General features: G+C 41.3%; 2 protein-coding genes across 6 annotated transcripts in view; both read left to right on the top strand.

Annotated features, from left to right (window-relative positions):
* Window positions 1-1,160: 1,160 nt before the first annotated feature.
* On the top strand, window positions 1,161-5,803 carry LOC109963684 (fibulin-7). Its single transcript, XM_020606410.1, has 8 exons — window positions 1,161-1,229; window positions 3,005-3,164; window positions 3,240-3,410; window positions 3,904-4,033; window positions 4,542-4,723; window positions 4,815-4,952; window positions 5,102-5,237; window positions 5,440-5,803. Exons 1-8 carry the CDS (start codon window positions 1,161-1,163, stop codon window positions 5,801-5,803), a joined length of 1,350 nt encoding a protein of 449 aa, XP_020462066.1.
* Window positions 5,804-11,556: 5,753 nt separating this feature from the next.
* kif7 (kinesin family member 7) overlaps window positions 11,557-23,639 on the top strand; it is a 14,873-nt gene continuing 2,790 nt past the window's right edge. Inside the window, exons 1-20 of one of the 5 annotated variants that reach the window (XM_020609014.1) lie at window positions 11,557-11,724; window positions 13,155-13,215; window positions 13,495-13,887; window positions 14,074-14,271; window positions 14,401-14,800; window positions 14,903-15,250; window positions 15,912-16,104; window positions 16,205-16,360; window positions 16,560-16,718; window positions 17,027-17,172; window positions 17,336-17,457; window positions 17,654-17,809; window positions 18,997-19,202; window positions 19,436-19,633; window positions 20,754-20,879; window positions 21,178-21,354; window positions 21,436-21,651; window positions 21,805-22,011; window positions 22,256-22,454; window positions 22,734-22,895. In XM_020609014.1, coding sequence (XP_020464670.1) covers window positions 13,557-13,887; window positions 14,074-14,271; window positions 14,401-14,800; window positions 14,903-15,250; window positions 15,912-16,104; window positions 16,205-16,360; window positions 16,560-16,718; window positions 17,027-17,172; window positions 17,336-17,457; window positions 17,654-17,809; window positions 18,997-19,202; window positions 19,436-19,633; window positions 20,754-20,879; window positions 21,178-21,354; window positions 21,436-21,651; window positions 21,805-22,011; window positions 22,256-22,454; window positions 22,734-22,895 — 3,700 coding nt within the window. In that variant the 5' untranslated portion in view covers window positions 11,557-11,724; window positions 13,155-13,215; window positions 13,495-13,556. Of the gene's footprint in view, window positions 11,725-11,811; window positions 11,982-13,154; window positions 13,216-13,450; window positions 13,888-14,073; window positions 14,272-14,400; window positions 14,801-14,902; window positions 15,251-15,911; window positions 16,105-16,204; window positions 16,361-16,559; window positions 16,719-17,026; window positions 17,173-17,335; window positions 17,458-17,653; window positions 17,810-18,996; window positions 19,203-19,435; window positions 19,634-20,753; window positions 20,880-21,177; window positions 21,355-21,435; window positions 21,652-21,804; window positions 22,012-22,255; window positions 22,455-22,733; window positions 22,896-23,639 lie in introns of those variants that run through there. The other 4 variants (XM_020609029.1, XM_020609021.1, XM_020609036.1 and 1 more) reach the window with 4 other exon arrangements.

The raw sequence follows: 23,639 nt of genomic DNA, 5'->3' as shown, positions 1-23,639 counted from the left end.
GGTACAAAAAAAACAGATAGGTGTGAGTGTGAAAAAGCACAGGATGGAGCTGTGTCTGTTTGGATGTGGGGACATGATTTTTATGGATCCAGTGTCGGAAGCATGACTCATGATCCACAAACTGTGGGATGAGTCAGTGTCTAGAGATGACTGCAGCATGACACAATAGACACACTCATTTTTCTTCCCTGTGGGCTGACTATATTTTGCACTGAAGACTCAGTCCCCAAGCCACCCTGTTATTTCTTATCCCTCTGATTTTGCCGCACCTGGAAAGGACAGTCTGACCCTGCTGAGCCAAATGACTGTTGTGCATACAGTCTGTTCTGAGTTCAGTCAGACATGGCCATCCACTGAGATGAGTCCTCAGGTAAATCCAACAACCGAAGGAACTACTATAAGCTGTCCCCCAGGGTCTCAGCCTCCTCATTACAATAGTGGTGTTGACTGCACACAGACACAAGACACAAGCTCATCTACACAGCAACATACTAAGTTGGAAACTTATGGTGAAAAACATTTAATTTAAACGATAAAATGTAACATTAAAATAGTTTTGTTTATTGAATCAATGACATTTTATTAACCAACATACTATTGAATTTAAACAAATTCCCAGGTGTATCACAGTATCGTCCAGGGTGGTGCCAAGGTGGCTGTCTACCAGCTGAAGCACAGTAGAAACTGAATGATGCAGCAGGACAATCGCCCTGTTTCTGGACCTCACACCACATTGTATGACCAATTATGCAATGCAGAAAACCAGCTCATTGTGTTTCTCATTTCATTATACTGACTTGTGATATTCTTGAGTTTATGACTTTTACTGCTGTAAACAAACAATACCAGAAACAACAGGAAGAGGTATTGGAAAGATCAACCAGCAGATTCTAGTCCTTCATTTGGAATTTTGGTTGTAGTACATGTGTCTTTACAGACTGGCTATTATCTCAGGTTTTATATTTAGATAATAACAATATGGTAAAAGTCTCTTTCTCTGATTGGCTCCTGAAGCGCAACCCCAGCATTCTGCAGCAGTTTTCCTCTGCCAGCTGTGGTCTTTCTTTCACATGGAGCCCCTGCACACACTAAGGGCTGCCCACTGAAATTCCACAGTGTCTGCAACTGATCGGCGACTACGTGTTGGATTGGTGCTAAACATGTTTGCATCAGTTGCACTTGTCATCGCCTTGCTGGCTTTCTGTTCACATCATCCTACTTTAGGACAGGTAAGTACAACACAATGTTATAGACTAATGAGTGATGAAATTAATTAGACTCACAGAAAGTTGCTTCAGCTTATATAACATTTTCAAAGAATCCAGGGTAGGAATTCACTCAATACTGTATCTATGCTGTGCTTCACTGCAGATCTGTTAATCTTTTCCAGAAAAGCTGCATCTGTCTGTGGATGACTTTTTTAGACCTTTGCATACAAGTCTGCTTCTGTTTTCTTATTTCATCAGATTGTGAATGGTCCTGTATGTGTATGTACTTTATGTATGAAGGTTAGTGTAGGTTTTATAAAGTTGCACATCTGTGATTCAAAGTTATTATATGTAAACAATTTCAAAATTCATCAGATTTAATAGATCTTCTGTACTGTACTGTATTCTTTAGCTCAGTGACCGCATGCCTCCTACAGTACATACTGTGGTAACATCATCCAGTTAACGCGAAGCCATGTGAAATGTCGCTTAGCACAGGCAGAAAGAGGCCTTTGACAACTACTCTATAAACACCAGCCATCTCCTCGACTGACTGAAGTCTTTCCAAACCCCAGTTCTCTCCAAATCAGAAAGGTATTTTCAACAAATATTGACTTTCTTACATAACTCCTGCTGGATGAAAACACTACATGGTTGTCTGAAAACATACATGAGAGGACAGGGCAGAAGGTGGAGAGGGACTTGAATGAAGGAGAGTAATGAGGGAGGAGAAAACAAATCAGCACCACTCCCCAGTCCTTGCATCCAATAGAAAGAGTGAAAAAGGGGTGTTTATGCTGAAAGCATTTACACCTGAATGACTAACCCCAAAACCCTAATCCACCACAAGATCAAGTGATTACCAGTAATGCAAGCTAAAAAGCTTTGCTGATATTACCCTCTATCCTAATGTGACACAGGGCAGTTACGTAACTAAATAAAGACGATATAAAACCTCCACACAGTGAGTCACCTAAAACCACATCACAAGAATAGTAAACTGGTCACTCTCAGAATCTTGGCCTGTGCTTTACTACTTTACTTTTAATTAAACCATCACTGTGCTCTATGTACACATGAAGCATCTAAAACACATATTGCGATGATCAGATTTCTTTTTCACAACAAAATTTTGATTACGGTCACAAAAAACATACACAAATGTTAAGTAATTCATATCAGTTTGTGCAACATAATAAGGAGTGTGATTTTTTCAAGTGTGTGTCTGTGGTTGAATGTGTGGTTACCAGTTCAATTCAGTTCATTCATCTTCTATACCGCTCAGTCCCAAATGGGGTCGCGGAGGGGCCTGGAGCCAATCCCAGCCAGCAATTGGGCAAAGGCAGGGTACACCCTGGACAGGGCACCAGTCCATCGCAGGGCACAAGTCCATTGCAGGGCCGACACACAGACAAACAACCACTCACATGCACACTCCTACAGGCAATTTAGAGTCACCAGTCAACCTAAGGCGCATGTTTTTGGACAGTAGGAGGAAGCCGGAGTACCCAGAGAGAACTCACACAAGCACGGGGAGAACCTGCAACCTTCTCGCTGTGAGGCAACAGCACTGACCACCGCGCCACCGTGCTGCCCCGATTCGATTCAATTCAATTCAATTCAATTCAATTCAATGTGTTTATTGTCATATGCACCGTATGGAAACATGTTTCCCTGCAGAATGAAATTCTTGCCACAGAAAACCTTGTGTAGGGTCTAAGTGTGTCTGGCTCAGATACAAGTTGTAATCATCAACTTCATGAGTCATTCATTAGTCAATCTATGTTTTGTTCAAGGACTGTCTTGGTAGACAGGAAACACACGGCTCCCTGAAGCAGGTTCAGAAGCTTCTCTCAGCCCATGAAACCTCCTACTTGCAGAGTCTGCGCAACCTGAAAAAGAAAATAAACTTACTACAGAGCAACGTGGGGAAGCCGGCAATAAAGCCCATCAACAGTGAGTTAAACACCTCAAGACATGTTAAATGTTAAACTGTCATTCAGTTTTTATCACTTTCTACTTTTCCAACAGGTACTTGCACAAAACTGGATGCACCCATCAATGGGAGGAAACTTGGCAAGTCACACAGCGTGGGCCATGAGGTTCACTTTCTGTGCGATCCTGGCTATGAACTGGTGGGATCAGAGAGCAGGATTTGTCAGGAAAGCCTGACCTGGAGCGGTCAGCAGCCCACCTGCCGAGGTGAGAACCCAGCACTGATCTTCTAGCCTCACTGAGATGATCGTTTTCCCCACTGCCTCGTCCTCGTCCCACCAAAGTGTCTTCTTTCCCCTCAGTTATTCTGTTTCCTGTCTCACTGATCGGTTTACAAACCTGTCATCATCCTCTTATAAACCTCTCGTAATATCCTCCTCTCTTGCTCTCTACCTCTATTCTTCTTTTTGTGCATTATTCACATGTCACAGCATTTTTCTATGTTGGATACATTTCAGAAGAGGCCCATGATCATATTTCCTCTTTATTCTACTTTGATCATTGTCCAGAGAGCTTACTGAATGCTGTGACATGCAATATTCCATCTTCAGTGTTCTCTGAAGGGTTTTTCAACATCTGTTCCACTTTTTTATTATTCACTCTCCAACACCTAAAGTACATGCAGTATACCATGATGTCACACAATCTTATGAAGAATCAAAGATATCCAATTGCATGTCCTTCCTGTCTTTTCTTTCAGACATCAATGCGTGTGCATCCTCTCCGTGCCTGAATGGCGGGACATGTACGGACGAGGTGAACCAGTTCTCTTGTTTCTGTGCCAAAGGCTGGGCTGGAGCTACATGTCAGAGCCCTGTGCCAACGTGTAGGTAGAATACACATCATAGCCACACCGCACAAGGCTGACAGAAATGTAGTTTTTCTTCTCCATCTTAGTGTTGCTTGTATTTAGGTCCAAAACCCTGAAAAGAGATTCATAAACAGCCCACTGATTAAAATCCCTAGTGAATTATACAAATTATAAGCAGTGTTACTGAATTTCTACAGCTTTTTTATGACATAATGTTGAATTGACAAGTTCAGAGTATCTGCAATAGATTAAAGTTCCAAATAATTTACTGTACTGAAAAAAGCAAAAGCAAAACAGCCTATGACAACTCTTTTTGTTTCCATCACTGATAAAATCCACATTGATACCATTTACTCTTTTCTTAAATTGCATTTGATACTGCAGTTGTGACTGACACTGTGTCACAGAAACACAACAGTTCTACACATCTGCCATGTCTACCACAGGTTGTCCGTTAATGACTGAATGAGATACAGAGCTACTGCTACAGCTGCTTCTTTCTCCTTTTTCCTGTTTTCCTCATTCAGTCTTTGTCACCATGACAAACACCTCCGCTGCCTCCGCAGCCACTGCTGCGGCTGCTGCTGCCCCACTGCCACTACTGGGCCTCTTGTCCGTCCATCACGCTGCACCGTCACCCAGGGCACCACCCATTGCACCTGTGAGCCAGGATACACCATCTCTGGCAGGGACAGCAACACCTGCACCGGTAAAACTAACACCTGCCCAGTAACTAAAAGAGATACACACAATTATGTTTCCACATAAAGCGTTGACTGTATGTGTGTTGCTGTCTTCAGATATTGATGAATGTGAGCTATTCCATAATGGCCAGGCTGGCAGATTGTGTTTGCATGCTTGTGTTAACACTCCTGGAGGCTACCGTTGTTCGTGTCCTATCGGATATGATGTGACCCGTGATGGACGCAGCTGTAAAGGTGCACACTCGTTGTTGTTATTACATTCAGTAACATATACCACAAAATAGTCTGTGTAGTAAATACTGGGGACAAAACTTACAGTATATACAGTATGAATGATAATCCAGCTACTTTCCATGTTTGAATGTGTTCATGTGTTCTCACAGACATTGATGAGTGTGCGACAAGACGAAACAATTGCACAAATGAGCAGATGTGCATTAATACATATGGTGGTTTCCAATGTGTTCGTGTGGACTGCCCCAAAGTCCCTAATGCTGCATATGTCAAAACGTCGCCTATGTGAGCACTATCCTCATTCATTTTTTACATTTGAGTTCATTCCTGATCTACACATAGAGTATTTTTTTCATTTGAGATGCACAAGACTGAAGTCTTGACAGTATAACTATTGTGATTAAATAAATTATGCACCATTTCTCACTCTTGGATTACCTCTTTCTGCTCCATCTTGCTCAGTTTAATTTGTATTTCTTTGCTCCAGGCGTTGTGAACGTAACCCCTGTCCTGTGGACAACAAGGCATGTTCTCAGACTCCAAATTCCTTCTCCTACCATTACCTGGCTGTTGTGTCCAACCTGTCAGCCCCTCGAATCATGTTCAGGGTCTCAGCATTGCGTCAAGTGGGTGACACACTCCGGTTCTCCCTGCTGGGAGGAAGGCAAGCTCGGCGCCACTTCACAGTCCAGCGTTCAGACCGTCTGACAGGCCAGCTGATGCTGGTGAACCCCGTGCAGGGCCCTGTCACACTGGAGGCAGAGGTAGAGATGAGTGAGCTGGAGAGGAGAGTCCAGCTGGGGAGGTATATCACCAAAATCACCATGTTTGTTTCACAGTATGAGTTCTAGAAAGAGAAGGATGAAAATGGAAACATGCTTAGAGTTCACAGGCCAAACACATGTCTGGTTTAGTTTTAGCTATGGACTCTATATTTAGTCCTAGATGTGTGATAACCTGAAGCATTGTGGTGACCATATTTAGGATCACCTGTACTATTGCTGAAGGAGCTGCTGCAGCCAGGTCTCAAAGCTGCAGTAAAGTAAGCATGAACCAGTTTATTGATGCTCAGCTTAAGGCAGAACAGCACCTGTCTTGCACAGCTGCATGCTATAAATGTTAGAACTTGGGTTCTTCAGGGAAATTAGTAATAAGCCAAAGAAATACATATTGAGCGATGCATGATTTGATTACTTAAATATAAGCACATGAATTTTATATGTATTAACTAAAGCATTGCACAAAGATAGTAATGAGTGTAGGAGACAAAAAAGGTGAATTATATGATGTAGCAAACGGTAAAACAGTATTTAACTGAAGAACACTTGTAACAAGCTGAAACAAAAAATATGTGTTCACTCTGAAAGAAAGTGCTATTTGAAAATTCTGTAAACCTTTTAACTTTCATATTTTATTTATCTTCTGGTCTCAGTACAGTTATAATATTCTTGCCTCCAGCACAAACATTAAAACACCACATACTGTAAACCATAGAAAGTCTGGTCTTTTATTTGCAAATGCATAATATATACACATATACAGTATGTAAAAGAAGATACAGTATGCGTGCAGTGGTTGTTTAGGAAACACTTTAGGTTTTGCAGTACAGAGCAGTGCTGTTCAGCAAACAGACAGCCAAAGACAGGCAGCTGAAAAGAGCCACTGTGTTCCTACAGTGCATGAATAACTTTAACTTTTAAATTTGCAAAACAAATACACACAGAAATATGCAGGTGTCATAGCACTCTGCAAGTACTGTACAGTATGCTGCTCATTTTCCTTTCATGAGGGGGTGTGTATTTGGCAGAACTGTGGCGTTTTAGAGAAGTGTGATGAAATTTGTCACCTCTGTGCTGCACCAACAATCTATCTACTCTTTGGTGTTACACAACTTTCTGACAAAGAGAGTGCATCTGTGGATAGTAAGGCAAAATGTAGATTCACTGGAGACAAAAGGATGTCTTTAGTTTCAGAGGGGCTTCACAGTACTGTGGCTGAGACTCACTGATGACACTGCTGAGGTGGCAGGGGAGCTTTATCCATGGGATCCTAAAACAAGATAGCACTCTGAGTGAAGGAAAAAGGTGCATAGAGATAGGGAGGCAGAAAGAGGGTGATGGTTGAATGGACAAGGCTGAATAAAACCAGATTCACGCTAGTTAGTCAGTCACTGGCTGAGGGGTGCGGGCTGAATTAGAAACTGCTGTCTTTATTACCGCACAGAATAGACCTTTGAGTGTTCTTTACTCCATCTCTCCCTTTCCTCTCTTAATGAAAGATTGAGCAATAGGGGGAGGGTTAATTGGAGATTGTCCTTATGTCTGTCCCTCAGGAATCCACATGAGGTAATGATTCAGTATTAAAAGTTCACCCAGGTTCCTCCTTTTCCACTTTCGCCCCCTAGTAGCTCCCATTCCAGTACGCAAATAAAACCCTCTTCTACTCACCTACAGCTCATTGTTTATGCAAGGTTCAACCTGGTGCACAACAGCCTGTGAGCACAGCTAGTGTTTGCCTGTCCTCTGTTATCCTTCACTTCTCTAAATTGTATTACAGTGACTTTCAAATCCTTCCACCGCCCAAATTTCCTCTATAGTTGTCTCCAATGTGGCTGTGTCAAAATGTGCAGATTAAAACAAAACTTGTGAGTGCTGGAAGTGTGTAGGAGGCTGAAATCAAACATCCTGATCTCAGTCTGGTGTGTGGCATAGTCATGAGAAACCAGCTCCCTCTCTTTGACAGCAGCTTGGTTTATCACTGGTACTTACTTTGGTCTCATCTGAAGTTTAATGGAACAAAGGAGACTGTTACTGGGTCTACAGGGAGTGCAAATAGGACTCCACGGTCACTTTGGCTCAGGGCCATTCACTGTGGGAATGCAGGTGAACGGACGAGGTAGGAGGGCGGGAGAAGGGATAACAGGCACGTCAGTAGTGGTCAGGGAAGCAACACTGAGCTTAACCTTGAGTTGAGTTAAGGTAAGGTTAAACTAGCAGATTATGTGGGTACAGTATAGGATGACAGTCTGTACATCACATTCTAATCCCAAATTAGACACATGGTCAGCTCCTGCACTAATAACATACCGATGCTTCTTTCTTTAACAAGTTTATTGTTGTATCTTTGTACTGAATAAATCATTGCAAAAGAAAATCTGTGTATGCGCATGTGCATTTTCAGCCTATGATGTAACACTGCCCCCTGCTGACCACAGATTAGAGCTGTTGCACATTCAGACTGTGAAAATACATAAACCATGACTGCATTATTCTTGTCTTCACCAAAAGCTGGTATTATGTTCAATAGATTATTTGGTTTTGTCTTGTGTATTGTTTCAGTTTGTAACATACACAGTGAAAAAAGTACATTTTATCTAAAGACTTGCATTTCTGAGGCTGCAGTCAACTCTGGTGGAGTTATTTCTAAGAGTTATATGGTTATATTTGTTTGATATGGTTTTAATTTTTTTAAATACGGCTGGTATAAAGAGTATATCAATCAATCAATCAATCAATCAATTACAGAAGTGGATTAGTGTCACTGCATAAAATGTATTTGAATTCTGACATTAAACTCAGAATTCTGAGTTTAATTCAAATGCATCTTATTATTATTGGTATAACACTGGATGAACAAAAATGGACTTTGGACCCACAACATAAATGTAACTTCAGTTTGTTACTGAAGCTTGAAAGATGAAACACTGCAGACTGAAACACTGTGTTACCCTCTTCAGACTTCAGAAATATGACTCAGACAATATTATCCAGCTGAAACCAACCTCATTAAGCCACTACCACATTTAAGAGGATGACAATCCCCTGGAATTGCCAGAATGAAGGCAGACCAAACACACTTTGTTTTTAGATTTAGCAAACGATTGCATCAGCTTTGTGTGGGAGAAACACAAGCACAATAATGAAAATGGACTATAAAGCTATAATTGTTTTTTTTCTGGACCCACAGAACTACAGAAATTAAAGGCTGCAGGCACTAAAGAGATGGATGGAAATGTGCTTACTAGGACATCTATAGAGACAACTGGGAGTTCTGAGAAAAATAACATCAGGCAATGGCTGACTTGCTGAATTGCTTTAAATGTCACAATCAACTATAACAAAAAGCTGTTGATAAGCAATAATAAAGACAGTTCAGAGAACTGCTCACTTACAGTACAGCTGAAACCTATTAGGAAAGTGATACTGTTTTATGCTTTTGGCTGTACACTTACTTGAATAATCATAATTGCTGAAGGCAGAATTTCACATATATGAGCTGTTCATTGGATGTGAGCCCTCAAATTAAAACCCTTACCCTTAAAGTCAGTGTCAGTTCTTTCAAATCCACAAGATAAAATGTCAGAGCTAACAAGGCAAAGAAACTGTCACTCTCTTGCTTTCTGCCTAAAATATATGTCAGAATCAAGAACCATAAACCAAAATAAAATGCATCTGAATTCTGACTTTAAACTCAGAACTGACTTTTTCTCTGTATGAAGTCATTGTTCGGGTATAATCTTTCACAGCAAACATGATAACAAATAATATAACTAACAAAATGAATGGTGGCTGAATTCCACTTAGTTGCTTCAGTTTCAGGTATGCGTTGTTGTGTATGCTGCTGGCTCACTGTCACACACATGGCTTACTCAGACACTCAGGAAGAACAGAGCCATTCTTAATTTTAGTAGCACCTGTGCTTTTCCTACTGTGGCCAGTCAAACTGTCTGCTGAGAAACAGGCCTACTGGAAGGGAAATGAACACTTAACAGGACAGCTGGTGGAAACACAAAACTGTGGTTCCAACAAAGACTACAAATGTTAATGAGCACTTCTGTGGTAGACTCAACATTTATTGCCAGATGGATTTTTAAATGTTCCCTGTTTAATGCTTACATTTTCTCTCTGCTGGTTATTACTAAGTCACTATAAGCAGACAGGTCGCGTCTGTCTTTGTTGTGAATGATTCAATTTTTTGTTATTATTGTGACTCATAATGTGAATTTCTCACAGTTACACCATTTCTAAAAAAAAATATTTTATTCTATGAAACTGTAGAGATAAATATAATATGAACAAAAGACTTGTGGGGGAGCCACTCATGTCTCTCTGTGTCTAGAAGACAAATCACAATTAAATGTTATTTATAAGGTAGCACATTTTTATGTATTCTTTGATGCTCCCTTTTCATAATCACAAATAACAAACCTTTGTTCGCAGGTCTTTGTACAACTACAGGAAAATCAATTTTAATGGAACGATCAATCACCAAAATGTTTGTTCAGACACTGATTGTTGGTTGTGGGTGAGATTAAGCCACTTCCGTTTTTCAGCATAGAACTCTCTTCATTGCTTTTACATTCATTCTGATGTATTTCCTTTTTATGTCCATTTGGCTTAAGGCACTTGCTACACCTAAGTGTTAATATGGTAGGGAAAACCTCAGTAATGATGTTAACAAAACGGACAGTGCACAGGCTCTTTTCTCACATTTGTGGTCTTGACTGGTCCTTAAATAAAATCCTGAGTCCACTTTGTCTGAGACCGATGGAGTGACTGCACTGCACAGAGGGTGTATCACGGTTCCTACTGATCTCTTTTTATGGTTTAGAAACTCCTTTATGAGCGACATAAATTGTCTGTATTGAGCTGTCCTGAAATTAAATGTTATATATTTTATTTCGCTTTTATCTTATCTACATTGTTGTTTTTAATCATATTGCACAGTTTGTAATGTGTAAAAACTATGCTATGACACACAACAAATCACTGATGTTACTTTTGAGGAGGGATCACATTACAGCCCTTATACAATTACTTATGACAAGAGAGGAAAGTGAGTCAGCTAAGTCTGTTTGAACATAGCCCTGGTAATAAAATGAAGTCACACCATAAGAAGCCTAACAGCAGAACACTGTGGGGGCCTTGATTAATGTTCGATCTATCCAGCCAGTACTTATCAGTGGCTTGGCTTTCATTTCTACTCTCCCACATTCACAGCCTGTAGCATCACTGTACAGTATGTCACTCAATCCCAGATCAAATGTAGGCAGTACCATGTGTTTGTGTTGGAACATGCCCACCCACAAGGGAAATGTCAGGATGATGATTGCTCAGGGCCAATCAATAGTTGTGTGGGAACATTTATCAAGTTCTTTGAATATTAAGTGCCCTTAATATTCAAAATATAGCTGACTACTCAATCACAGTGGAAACTGTGTGAAAACCTGCACAAGGGGTGGCTATTTGAAAACAGACAGAGTTGGTTCTAACTTACTGTGAGACTAAAATTCATTAGAATTGATCACAGTTATTTTGCTATTATTATAAAAAAACAATGCTGATGTTAATGCTGAATTAAAGTAGCTTTCATCTAAATCACAGTTTGTTTCATTCCAGCTACAAATCAAACATCTTTCATTCATCACGTTGAGTCTGTAGGTTATAAGGTTAAGGTTATGAAGCAGTTTACTTGAATTCCTGGATCAACAGCAAATTATACTGATAAGAACAGGCAGAACAAATGCAGAAAATAAGGCCAGTTTCAGTGCCACAGATCAGCAATTATTACATCAAGTGCTGTAATAGAATGTTGAAACACTCTCAGCATGATTATTTTATTTTATTAAGTCTTTGCTTTGCACTGAACGCTCTCAGCCAGAATCCAGCCCAAACGCTGGCTCCTCCTTCTGGTGCCCCCCTCGCCTTCCATTCTCAAAATAACACCCCCAGCGTTATCCTGAATCCACGGTGCAACTTCTGCTACACAAAAAGTAAGTTACGTTAGCTGTTAATGCTAACGAGAAGCTACCCATTCAATGCACGTTGTTTATCGTTGGCATTTCTTACAGGGGGATGTGGTACCAGATGTGCAGCCTCATCCTCGTTTGGGTTTTGTTGTTTGGGCTGCTGCTAACTGGCTAACTTTAGCTTAGCGTAGCTGAAGTTATCCGGGAAACAGACGACCCAACTTTAGCGTCTCTGATGTGGGAAGCTTCGTGCTGTAGATGCCCTTTAAAAAAACAGGCGTGTGCGTGTTTTATCTTTTCTTATCGATGACGGTACCCAACGCATTTAGCTGGTTAACAGCTACTTAGTTTAAAAGCGGTAACGTTAGGTAATGTCTCCATCGGCTAACGTTACCTCGTTAAGATGGTCATCATTAGTCCATAATGATGGCTTTAACTAGTCGTTTTAACCAGTCTAAGTTAAACAACGAGAATTTGTTAATGTACGAGTTTGGCCGACAGTGCAGCACTGGTGAAATGTAATCAAGTACCTTTACTCAGATATTTTACACATGTACAAATATGTGTGGTAACAAATGATCAGAATAATCCACAATGAACATAGTAGTTGCAGCCCTGAGCAACATAGGCTAGTTCAGTCAGCTCCACCTTGGACAGCTGCAGCAGTACAATGATGCATCAGGATATCGTGTATTCAGTTCAATTCAGCTAATTTGTATAGCACCAAATCACAACAAAAGTCATCTCAGGACACTTTACAAAGTAAAGTCTAGACTTTATTATTATTATTATTATTATGGAGGGAAAAACCCAACAACTCCATACACACTAGTTCTGAAGCCAGTTATTATTGCTGCACTACCTGACAGGGTGGGAAGAAGAGGAGGGAATACTGCTGGAGTTTGTTGACTCCTACTTTGCCCTTAAAGGGCGAAAATTAGAGGGAGAAGTTAGTTAATGCAGCTTTAAAGTAGACTGAAGGATCTGAATACTTCCTCCACTACAACAGTTTAGTAATGTTCATATGGCACAAATCACATCACAGTGTTAACAAGCTATCAACTACTACATTAACCTCATAGGAAGACTCTGTATCAGGTTTTAGGCAATGCTGTTAAATTCAGTTTTGAAGTGTCATATATTATAGGGCATACCAAAGTTTTAAATAATGGTGTGGAGCTCAGGGAAGTGACTTTCTGTTACCGTTTCACTGAATATTATTGTAGATGTAGACATTCATACTTGCAGTTCAATCTTATCATCTTAAATTGGCATCATAATGTCCTTTTAATAACTTAATTTGAAGTTTTTATCTGACCAACAATCCAAAACCCAAATATATTAAATTTACCATCTTACAATACAAAGAAAGTAGTACATTCTCATGTATGTGTACAATGTGTACTGTGAGACTGAATTTGTCATTTGACAGATTTTTCCATTTTGCATTTTAGTTAGTGCACATCAGTATTGAATTCCTAAAGGTCAGTGTGAAGAAATACCTAAATGCATCAGGTATTTAAATCGCTTATTCCTCTTTGATTATGTTAACTAGGCTATTGACAGTTTTCTAAACTTATAAAAGTAAACATTTTGTGATAGAGGATTTTATCTATATTACTCTCTCCTGTTGTAGTTTAAAGTGAAATGGTTGTAGACCGTTATCTACCTGCACAAAGCAATAAGTGTGTTTGAGCTGCTAAGTTGGTTTGTTGCATTAATCATCTCACTACTGGCCTTATGTCTGCAGCCCGGTGACATGAGATGGTGACCGATGATTTCTATCCCCTCTAGTGGCCTAGCGATGATCAACACATAGCAGAGGGACACAGAAGAGCTCCAACACTGCAGCAGAAATGTCTCCCAAAGTGCCCAGCGGCCAAGGCAGGGGGGATTATTCTGCAGTCCAGGTAGCTGTTCGAGTGCGTCCCCTGCTGCCTAAAGAGCTTCTTCACTGTCATGAGAGCTGCATCACTGTGGACCCTGAACTGCGTCGGGTTACCTTGGGCCATGACCGACACTTCCTTTGCGACTTCCTATTTGAAGAAATCTGCTGTCAGGAGGAGGTTTATTCTGTGTCTGTCCAGCCACTCATAGATGCCTTCTTCCAAGGTTTCAATGCAACAGTCTTTGCCTATGGGCAGACAGGCTCAGGCAAGACATACACCATTGGAGAAGCTAATATTTGTAAGTGAATTATTTTATCTTTTCTTGCATTGTCCACGTAAGTTTAGGATTAGTTTAGTTCAAAACAGAGCAAGAGCAGACTGAAAGTACAGCAAACATCAGCTGGACTTGTCAAACTAATAATGAATTGTGCTCTAATCAACTTTCACTGTACGAATCCACTTGTATGTGTTGTAATTGTTGTAGGCTCCTTCAGAGATGAGGAGCAGGGCATCATCCCCAGGGCTGTTGCAGACATCTTCAAGTTGTTAGATGAAAATGATCTCACAGACTTCTCTGTCCGAGTCTCCTATCTGGAGGTCTACAAGGAGGAGTTCAAGGACTTACTGGAGATGGAGACTGCCAGCAAGGACATCCACATCCGGGAGGATAAAGGCAACATTGGTATGAGACAATCAGTTTCTAAGCATGTTTTTGGGGGCTGTGATACAAAATATGCAGAATCTTTTAACTTTAAATGATATGTGTATGCTTTTATCCGCATTTAATATGTTTCTCTGTGTGACTTCATAGTTTTGTGTGGTGTAAAGGAGTGTGAAGTGGAGGGTCTTGATGAGGTGCTGAGTTTACTAGAGTCAGGAAACACAGCCAGACACACTGGTGCAACCCAGATGAATCCAAACTCCAGTCGGTCTCACACCATTTTCACCGTGTACATGGACCAGCGACGGGGAAGCTCACGCCTTTATGGGACTGCTACAAGTGCTGGACCACAAATGTTATCTTCCAAGTTCCACTTTGTTGACCTGGCAGGTTCAGAGCGCATCTTAAGGACGGGTAACAGTGGTGAGAGACTAAAGGAGAGCATTCAGATTAACAGCGGTCTTCTGGCCCTGGGTAATGTTATTGGGGCACTAGGGGATCCCAAGAGGAAAGGTTCTCACATACCATACAGAGATTCTAAAATCACAAGGTACATTTTTAACAAGTTCATGATACTTTAGCAAATCATTTTAAAAGAAATAGGTGTATCGTTTTAGTTTTGTTTCATTTATGTAACCCTTGTTTGACTTAGGATCCTAAAAGACTCTTTGGGAGGAAATTCAAAAACACTGATGATTGCCTGCATCAGCCCATCTTCCTCAGACTTTGATGAGAGTCTGAATACGCTAAATTATGCCATGAGAGCCAGAAACATTCAGAACCAGGCTACAGTCAACTGCAAGCGTGAGCCAGATCGTGTAGAAGGGCTTGAGCAACAAATCAAAGCCCTTCGCAAAGCCCTTGAAATGCGCCAGCGTTCAGAGACCCGCATCATTGCTCACGCTGAACCAAACAGGAGGCCTCGACTTGGAGAAGGAGAGATCAGCAGACTGCAGGCGCAGAGTGCTCACTACAGGACCTGCACAGACACTGCTTACAGGTTAAAGCACATTTAAATGCTGTCTGCATTGTTTAATCAGTGTTGAAACTCTGTTTAAGCAAAGATCTATACAAAACATATTGCATGGATAAATTAGTAGGTATGTATATTGCATTTTCTCAACTACTGAGATGAATTCTTGCTCACAAATAATTCAGTAGTTATCGGTGCCCCATGCAGAAGTTAGCCATATAGAAATAAAGGTTAGTTTTTTGAAATATGGCCATCGTCATCTTTTAAATCATAAAATCCAGGCATATTAATATATTTTTGTCATTAACACTCCATTTTTCCTGTTAGTATAAACAATGACCCTAAAAAGAATTTAATGTGAAACAAATGACGACTCTGTTTACAGATGAACTACTAATAAATTTGTAGCTCTGGGTAATATGACTCCATTCAACCAAAAACTAAAACAAACATGAATGCGACTGTTTTTGGTGTCTGGATAGCAGCTTTGTACAGGAAAGATGTCATACTTGAGGACACAAGTCTATGTTTAAAATACTGGATAAACACCTGTTTTTGGACAAGTTGATCAGGAATGATGATGTATTTTCAGCAAAGCATCTCTGAGGCCACTTATTTTTCATAGGTTTAAGAAGCATTAGTGGTTAGTGTTTCATCCTTAACTCTTTATGTTGCTGGTATATCACAGGTTACTGCGGGAGTTGCAGAGTGAAAGGTCTCTGACTGCAGAACAGAGTCTGAGAGTGAAAGAGTGGCTGTGCTCGGTGGAGGAGGAACGGAGCGGGCTGACCACTGCTTCAGGACCTGACAGCGGTATCGAGAACAGCTGTACCGAGGACAGCGTTGCACTGAGGAGAGGAAGGCCTTCTGTTAGAAATCAGGCAAGTCTCTTTCATTCTCACAAGTAAATATTTAAAAATTGACTACAGGAATATAGGCATGCAGTACTGATGCGTCCATAAATGTGGTTTTGTTATCCAGGATCCAGAGGCTGCAGAAGAGAGGTGGAGCCATGAGCACGAAGCTGAGAAAGATGATAGTGTTGTCCACCTTCAAGCACAGATCCAGAGGTTGGAGAGAGAGAACACAGACTTTTTAGCAGCTCTGGAGGATGCTATGGAGCAATACAAGCAACAGGTCAGCTGCATTTTAATTGTAATATTGCTTTTCTGTTAGAGCAGTTTTTACACTGTGGTCACATTCATACAAACTATAGCACAGATACTGAACCCACAGAAGAGTCATCAGTAACCAACTGCAGGTTAAATTCAAAAAGGAAAACAGCCATAACACTTAGTAATTGGTGCTTTTTTCAATTGTTTTCCTTGTTTCTCAGAGCGACAAACTGCAGGAGCAACAGGACCAGATTGCAGAGCTGCAGTGTCAGCTGTCTACTCCAGGGCTGATGGGTATGGGCCTTAACTTGAGATTGCGGCCACATACTGCTCCCATGGGCTCCATGCAACACAGTCAGAATGGGGGCACATACATACAGGTAACCACCAAGCACAGTTAGTTTCTTAGCCTGTGATGTTTTGTGGATTTCAAAGTGGAATTCTTTGCTCAAGGGAAGGATTACTTAAATCAGCATTTTGAAATGTTCTCCACTTCTTTAAAAAAGAAAATGGAGGTGCATGCTCTTTGCTGGGATGAGCATATGTTAAAGTTGCAATGTACTAAAGTCCCACCAGTAACATTTCTTAAAGATGCACAAAAAAAGATGATTAGTCTTATCTTATTTTGAACCATATTGACTTTTAAGAAGATTTTTTGTAGATATGTGGATTTGTGTATCTGTTACAGGCAAGTCCAGTGGGCTGCCTTGGTAATGGGCCTTGTGGTGATCAGGATGGTAACCTCTATGAGGAGCAGGAGATCCCAGGAGAAGCAGAAATGCCAGGCACAGAAGAAGAGAACAGTCATTCCAACCTCAGCCAGGAGAAACACAAGTATGCAGCCTGTATCTTTAACTCTTTAAATTGGACATTAATAAAATAAATGCATGGCACTGCACAGACTGATCATTCACAGACTGTCTTAATGTCACTGCAGGTGCCTTATGTTATGTCTGAAGTATATATATATATAATGTAATTCCCATGACACTGTCAGGCAGGTGAACCTGACCTGGACCAAAAGGGATGTGCTGTCAGGAGGACTAACAGCTGGTGGTAAAGTGCCAACATCTCAGCTGCCTGAGCCAGACCAGCACCCCTGTTTAGCCAGAAAAGCATGTAAGTCTATAAGTGCAAGATGTCCCTGATTTGTTGAAGCATTGACTAGGAAGCCAATAAAAGGGTTGATACATTGAGATACTTGGCATTACAGCTCCACTGTTGACATTGTTTATGGACAAGTGTATTCACATATTCACACGATGTTTTATTATACCAGCCTACTGACCTCTTGTGTCCTCTCTAAAATGTGTAGCCAACTCCAGTTCTGGGGAGACATCACTACAGGAAAGTTTCAAAAATTTTGAAGGCATTTCAGAGAGGGGACTTCTTCAGGCGCAGCAGAAGATCAGGGAGCTGTCTGTCACCATACGCATGAAGGAAGAACTCATCAAGGAGCTGGTCAAAACAGGTAGCACTTTCTCTCATTACTCTTCCTCAGCTGCTTTTCCAAACTAGCCAGCACTCAAAGTGCAAACCTCTACCAAGGCAAATCACTGTCTCCATAATACCATTACACCTAACTGCAATATTCCCATGATAGTTTGACCCTGATAATACGATTCCTTGACCATGAAAACCTACCCCTAGCATTTGGAATCATGTTGATATCTCTCAACTCAACTCAACTCAACTTTATTTATATAGCGCTTTACCACAGCACAGCTGACCAAAGCACTTAACATATCATGCAAATATAAAAACAACACATAAAAAACTATAAACAATAATATAGACACTAACACTACAGACAGAGTCTCATTCCTGGCCAAACGCCAATGAATACAAGTGGGTCTTCAAATAAGACTTAAAAGTAGACAGGGAGGGGGCCTGCCTAATATAAAGCGGCAAAGCATTCCATAGGTTTGGACCTACCACAGCAAAGGCTCTATCCTCCCTAGTTTTCCGTCTGGCCCTTGGTGCCTCCAGAAGAAGCTGATCTGCTGATCTGAGGCACCGCGACGGATTATACGGACGCAAAAGTTCCACAAGATAAGATGGTGCCAGCCCATTTAAGGATTTATAAACAAATAAAAGAATCTTAAAACTAACCCTGAAACGCACCGGAAGCCAGTGGAGAGATGCCAGTACTGGCGTTATGTGGTCCTTCTTACGCCCCCCAACCAATCATTATTAGTTTGAAGGTTATTCAAGAACGACAATGTTTCAGCAATGAGTTTTCTTCAGGAGCTAGCTCAGCAACGTTTGAAGATGCTTCAGATCTGTTGACACTCTACAGAATCAGCAGTTTCAACTAGAATTTGATCCTAGTTGTTTAGTTACTTGGGTCCAGATTATACTTTGCTGTGTGGTAGATCTTATTTTGTTACCATGCAGATTTTGTAGGCATTAGTTAGAAACAAAACTAGTGACGTTGACTATTAAAAAAATTCCTGGATCCAAATGATGATCTGGATCAGCACCAAAATCTAATGGGTGTTTCCATGAGCCATACCCTACCTCCCTAAAAATGTCATCAAAATCCCTTCATTATTGAGTTATGCTGTGAAGAAAGCAACCAACAAATGCCACCTGGCAGAGGTAATAAAAGTCACTTCTGTGTTTTTGTAAATCAACTGCCATGGGTCTTTTTCTTAGGGAAGGATGCTCAGGCCCTGAACAGGCAATACAGCCATAAGATCACAGCTCTGGAGAGTGAAGCTGTTCAGGCTCGACAGGAGCTGCAGGAAGCCCAACGGCAGCTGCAGGATCTAGAGAGGCAAGAGAGAGAGATAAGCGCAACAGACAGGACCAGAGCACAGGAATGTCGCAGGAAGATAGCTGCTGCTCAGAGCAAAGTTCAGGTTTGGCTGCAACCTCTGTAGTCATACATACATAACAACACACAGGCAACGGATATCTGTAGATCGAGTGATGTTGAATTGTGTGGCATCTCATAGAATATTTTTGGGCAGCTTAGATGTTTACACGGTATTCTTACTTGATGGCTGTTTCTGATATGTTAGTTAACAAAACACTTGATTTTATATTCCTGCACTTGAACCTATAAAAGGGAGAACTTCTGTGATTGTTTTAGGTTCTAAGTCAGCGTCAGAGGGACACTGCCCATCTAGCCAACCTGCCTGCACAGAGTGAACGTCGTGTGCTAGAGCTAGAGCGCAGCGTCCAGTCTATGAGGCAGCAGCAGGAGCAGCTGCAAAGGCGGCTGCGTCAGGAAAGTCAGCAGAAACGACGTCTGGAGACTGAGATGCAACGTAGAACTCACAGAGTCAAGGTACCACTTAGAACAGCAGGCGTGCAGTTTTGTCTCAAAATGTTCTCAGTCTTCCAGGTCTTGTCTTGACTTCCAGTTCTCCCTTAATTGCCATTTCTTAACGACATTTTAAACAGTGAAAATTTCAAGGTGGAAGTGCTTTGATATCTTTTTATAGCCTCTCCTGCTTTCTAGGCATCAATTTTAGATCCTCAGTTGATGAGAGGAGCCTGTGGTTGAGTGTTACCAAGGGTTTGAAGAGCCAGATAATTCAAAAGTCCTTGAAATGTCATCAGCTGACAGTTCTTAATGGCCACCCTTGACCTGCCTGATGAAGTCCTTACAAATCAGTTAAGGCAGGTTTGTGAAATTCTGTGTTTTACAAGTGGAAGGGTGTCCAAACAATTGCACATACCACAACTGCAGTTAAATTTTGCTCTATTTAAGCTTGTGAAATAAAAATAACTGCATTTATAGCTGAGGATTGTCACACCAGAAATTTGTGGCCAAAGTTCATCTCAGTTTGTAATTTTGTGATAAACGTTTTTCATATATGGAAAAAAAAACATCCAGCTTTATTTGAAGAGACTAAATGAAGCAACACGTGGCATTTACTTTTAGAGTAGCCTGTAAAAGACATGAACTCAATACAATTTTATTTGTATAGCACCAATTCAGAATAACAATAATCTCAGTGCACTTTACATAGTAAAGTCTAGACCTTACAGTGTTAATAAGGAAAACCCATCAAATCTCCCTTATACAAGCACTTGGTGACAGTGGGGAGAAAAAAAAACTCCCCCTAATGGAAGAAAACCCCGACAAACCTGGGCTGCTGGTGGGTGGCCTACTGCCTTGACCAGTTGGGGTGAGTGGATAGAGGAGAGAAAAAAGAAAGAAAAGCATCAGAACAAAACAAACAAACACTGGCAGGTTGATGTGGCCGGTGACTGCTCATCAGAAACCTAGAGCTTCAGAGCCAGGGCTACCTGCAGAAAGGTACAGCATGGCATATAAAAATCTAATGGAGACTGGAGGATGTACCTCTATATAAAAAGTTCTAATGTATGGCAAACATTTTGATGTGTAGGTGCCAAATGCATTTATTTACCTTTTATCTCCTCTCCTGCCACTCCTACAGGAACTCGAGATAAAGAATGAACAGCAGCAGAAGATCCTGAGGATAAAGACAGAGGAGATCGCTGCCTTCCAGAAGCAGAGACGCAGTGGCAGTAACGGCTCTGTTGCCTCGTTAGAAGAGCAACAGGTGCAACAACAATTGGTCTAAAATGCACTAACATAACATACTTCCATGGATAATTTTTGATTTGAAAATCTTTTTAAATTTGGTAAATTGCACATGGTTAAGAAGTGTTCTAGCTCAGAGCTGACTAACATTTTGAAGCTGTAAAATACCGCTTAACAGTGCAGTGCTTGAAAATATATCAATGTCAGCTTAATATGAAGAGCATTACAAATATGATTAGTAATACAGTAGTACCCGAGTGTATGTTTTTTGTGATTGTGTGCTAGTCTGTCCCTTGTCCTTGACTCCCTGTGAGTAGAAGATTGAAGAACAAAAACGCTGGCTGGATGAGGAAATGGAGCGGGTACTGGAACAGAGGAGAGGACTGGAAGATCTGGAAGGGGAGCTGACTAAACGAGAGGAGATCCTAGCCAAGAAAGAAGCCCTGTTGCAGGAACGCAGTGGACTGGAGACCAAGAGGCTCCGCTCAAGTCAGGTATTAACAAACCCACACAAATCAGTTAACTGAGACAGGAAACTGGCAGCTGCTTAGAGTTTGTATTCATCATCTCTCCAGGCCCTGAGTAAAGACCTGGTGATGCTCACTGGGCGTATCGAGTCACTGGAGCAAGAACTCAGTGAGAGGAACGGTCTCCTTCGCAGCGGTAGTGCTCAAGACTCCCAGCAGATCCGCCAAGAGATCTCCAACCTGCGTCAGGAGAAAGATTCACTACTTAAACAACGAGCTGAGCTGGATGAAAAGCTGCGGCAGGGTAACCTGCTCTCACCTGAGGTCAGATATGGTTCAAGCATCTGCTTATAGAGTCACAGTAGGAATTCTGACTTGCAAGAATGTGGCACAAATTAATCCTCACTGGAAACTGTAATATTACCTGTCTGCCTTCAAATCCCCATTAAGCCCATCTGTTCCCTCTGGTGTTTTCAGGAGGAGCGGACACTTTTCCAGTTGGACGAGGCGATCGAAGCTCTGGATGCAGCTATCGAGTACAAGAATGAGGCCATCACTCAAAGACAGAGACAGCTGAGGGCTTCTGCCAGCATGCTCTCCCAGTGGGAGATGAACCTCATGGCCAAACTCAGTTACCTGTCTGCTTCTGAGACCAGAGCTCTGCTGTGCAAGTACTTTGACAAGGTGTGTTTTCAGCAACCTCACCTGTTTCAGCTTTCTGAAATGCTGTACTATACTTATTTAGTCTAGTTGGTTTCACCAAACTAATAGAGTTTAAATATCAATAACACTTAAAATTCTCACTAATGACAAAGCTTATTCACCATTTCATAAGAAGGCTGAGCAGTGTCAGACTTTGCACAATAAGACTATGTCTGAAGTCACCAGTATTTATCCTGAAGAATGTTAATTTAGATGCATTGTGTAGGTGGTGTCTCTGCGAGAGGAGGAGCGTAAGCTACAGCTTGCTCTGGCTGAGCTGGAAATGCAACTAGATGAGCAGCAAAGGCTGGTGCAGTGGTTGGAGAATGCTCTCGATCGCACACAACTCGACATAGATCGCAGACTCACACAACAGCAGAAGGAACATGAAAGGAGCGTACAGCTCTTACTGCAGCAGTGTCGAGGTGTGTTTCATACATGGACCTTTTACTAAAATAACTATCATTATTTGCTTAAAAATGTGCATTTTTGTACTTGTACCAGTTACACTACATGACAACTTAGACTGAGGCTAATGTCTACAGGTGCTTCCTTGTTACTGTAGGTGTTTAAAAACTAATTAAATGAATGGAAGTCAAGTATTTTTGGTAGCTTCTACTTTTTTTAATCATATTATTTCCATTATCAGCCACTAAGGTTGACTGTATTTGCATAACGTTGTGTATATTTCCCCACCCCCACAGAGCAAATGGATGAGGGCTTGGCAGGAAGGCAGCGACAGTATGAGGGATGGATCCATAACCTCAGCAAGGAGCTTAACCACTACAAGGCAGCAAATCTAGAACTAAGCAACAGGCTGAGGGAACTCTGTGGTTCAGGCAGCCAGACAAAGGAGTATGCTAAAGGTAAATGTATTATTAGATCAGTGTTTTCTGTAGATATGGTTAGGATATACAGTGGGTACGGAAAGTATTCAGACCCCCTTAAATTTTTCACTCTTTGTTATATTGCAGCCATATGCTAAAAGCATTTAAGTTCATTTTTTCCTCATTAATGGACACACAGCACCCCATATTGACAGAAAACACAATTTTTGACTTGCAGATTTATTAAAAAAGAAAAACTGAAATATCACATGGTCATAAGTATTCAGACCCTTTGCTGTGACACTCATATATTTAACTTAGGTCCTGTCCATTTCTTCTGATCATCCCTGAGATGGTTCTGCACCTTCATTTGAGTCCAGCTGTGTTTGATTATACTGATTGGACATGATTAGGAAAGCCACACACCTGTCTATATAAGACCCTACAGCTCACAGTGCATGTCAGAGCAAATGAGAATCATGAGGTCAAAGGAACTGCCTGAAGAGCTCAGAGACAGAATTGTGGCAAGGCACAGATCTGGCCAAGGTTACAAAAAAATTTCTGCTGCACTTAAGATTCCCAAGAGGACAGTGGCCTCCACAATCCTTAAATGGAAGACGTTTGGGACAACCAGAACCCTTCCTAGAGCTGGCCGTACGGCCAAACTGAGCTATCGGGGGAGAAGAGCCTTGGTGAGAAAGGTACAGAAGAACTCAATAATGACTGTGGCTGAGCTCCAGAGATGCAGTCGGGAGATGGGAGAAAGTTGTAGAAAGTCAAAGA

This window comes from Monopterus albus, unplaced genomic scaffold (genome assembly GCF_001952655.1).
Source record: "Monopterus albus unplaced genomic scaffold, M_albus_1.0 scaffold4.1, whole genome shotgun sequence".
Taxonomy (NCBI): Eukaryota; Metazoa; Chordata; class Actinopteri; order Synbranchiformes; family Synbranchidae; genus Monopterus; species Monopterus albus.
This window is presented reverse-complemented; position numbering and strand designations above follow the sequence as displayed.

Coding starts and splice junctions, on each gene's coding strand:
- LOC109963684 (XM_020606410.1), top strand. CDS start 1,161: ATGTTTGCATCAGTTGCACTTGTCATCGCCTTGCTGGCTTTCTGTTCA. Junction 4,953..5,101: donor TGATGGACGCAGCTGTAAAG/GTGCACACTCGT, acceptor GTGTTCTCACAG/ACATTGATGAGTGTGCGACA. Junction 5,238..5,439: donor TATGTCAAAACGTCGCCTAT/GTGAGCACTATC, acceptor TCTTTGCTCCAG/GCGTTGTGAACGTAACCCCT.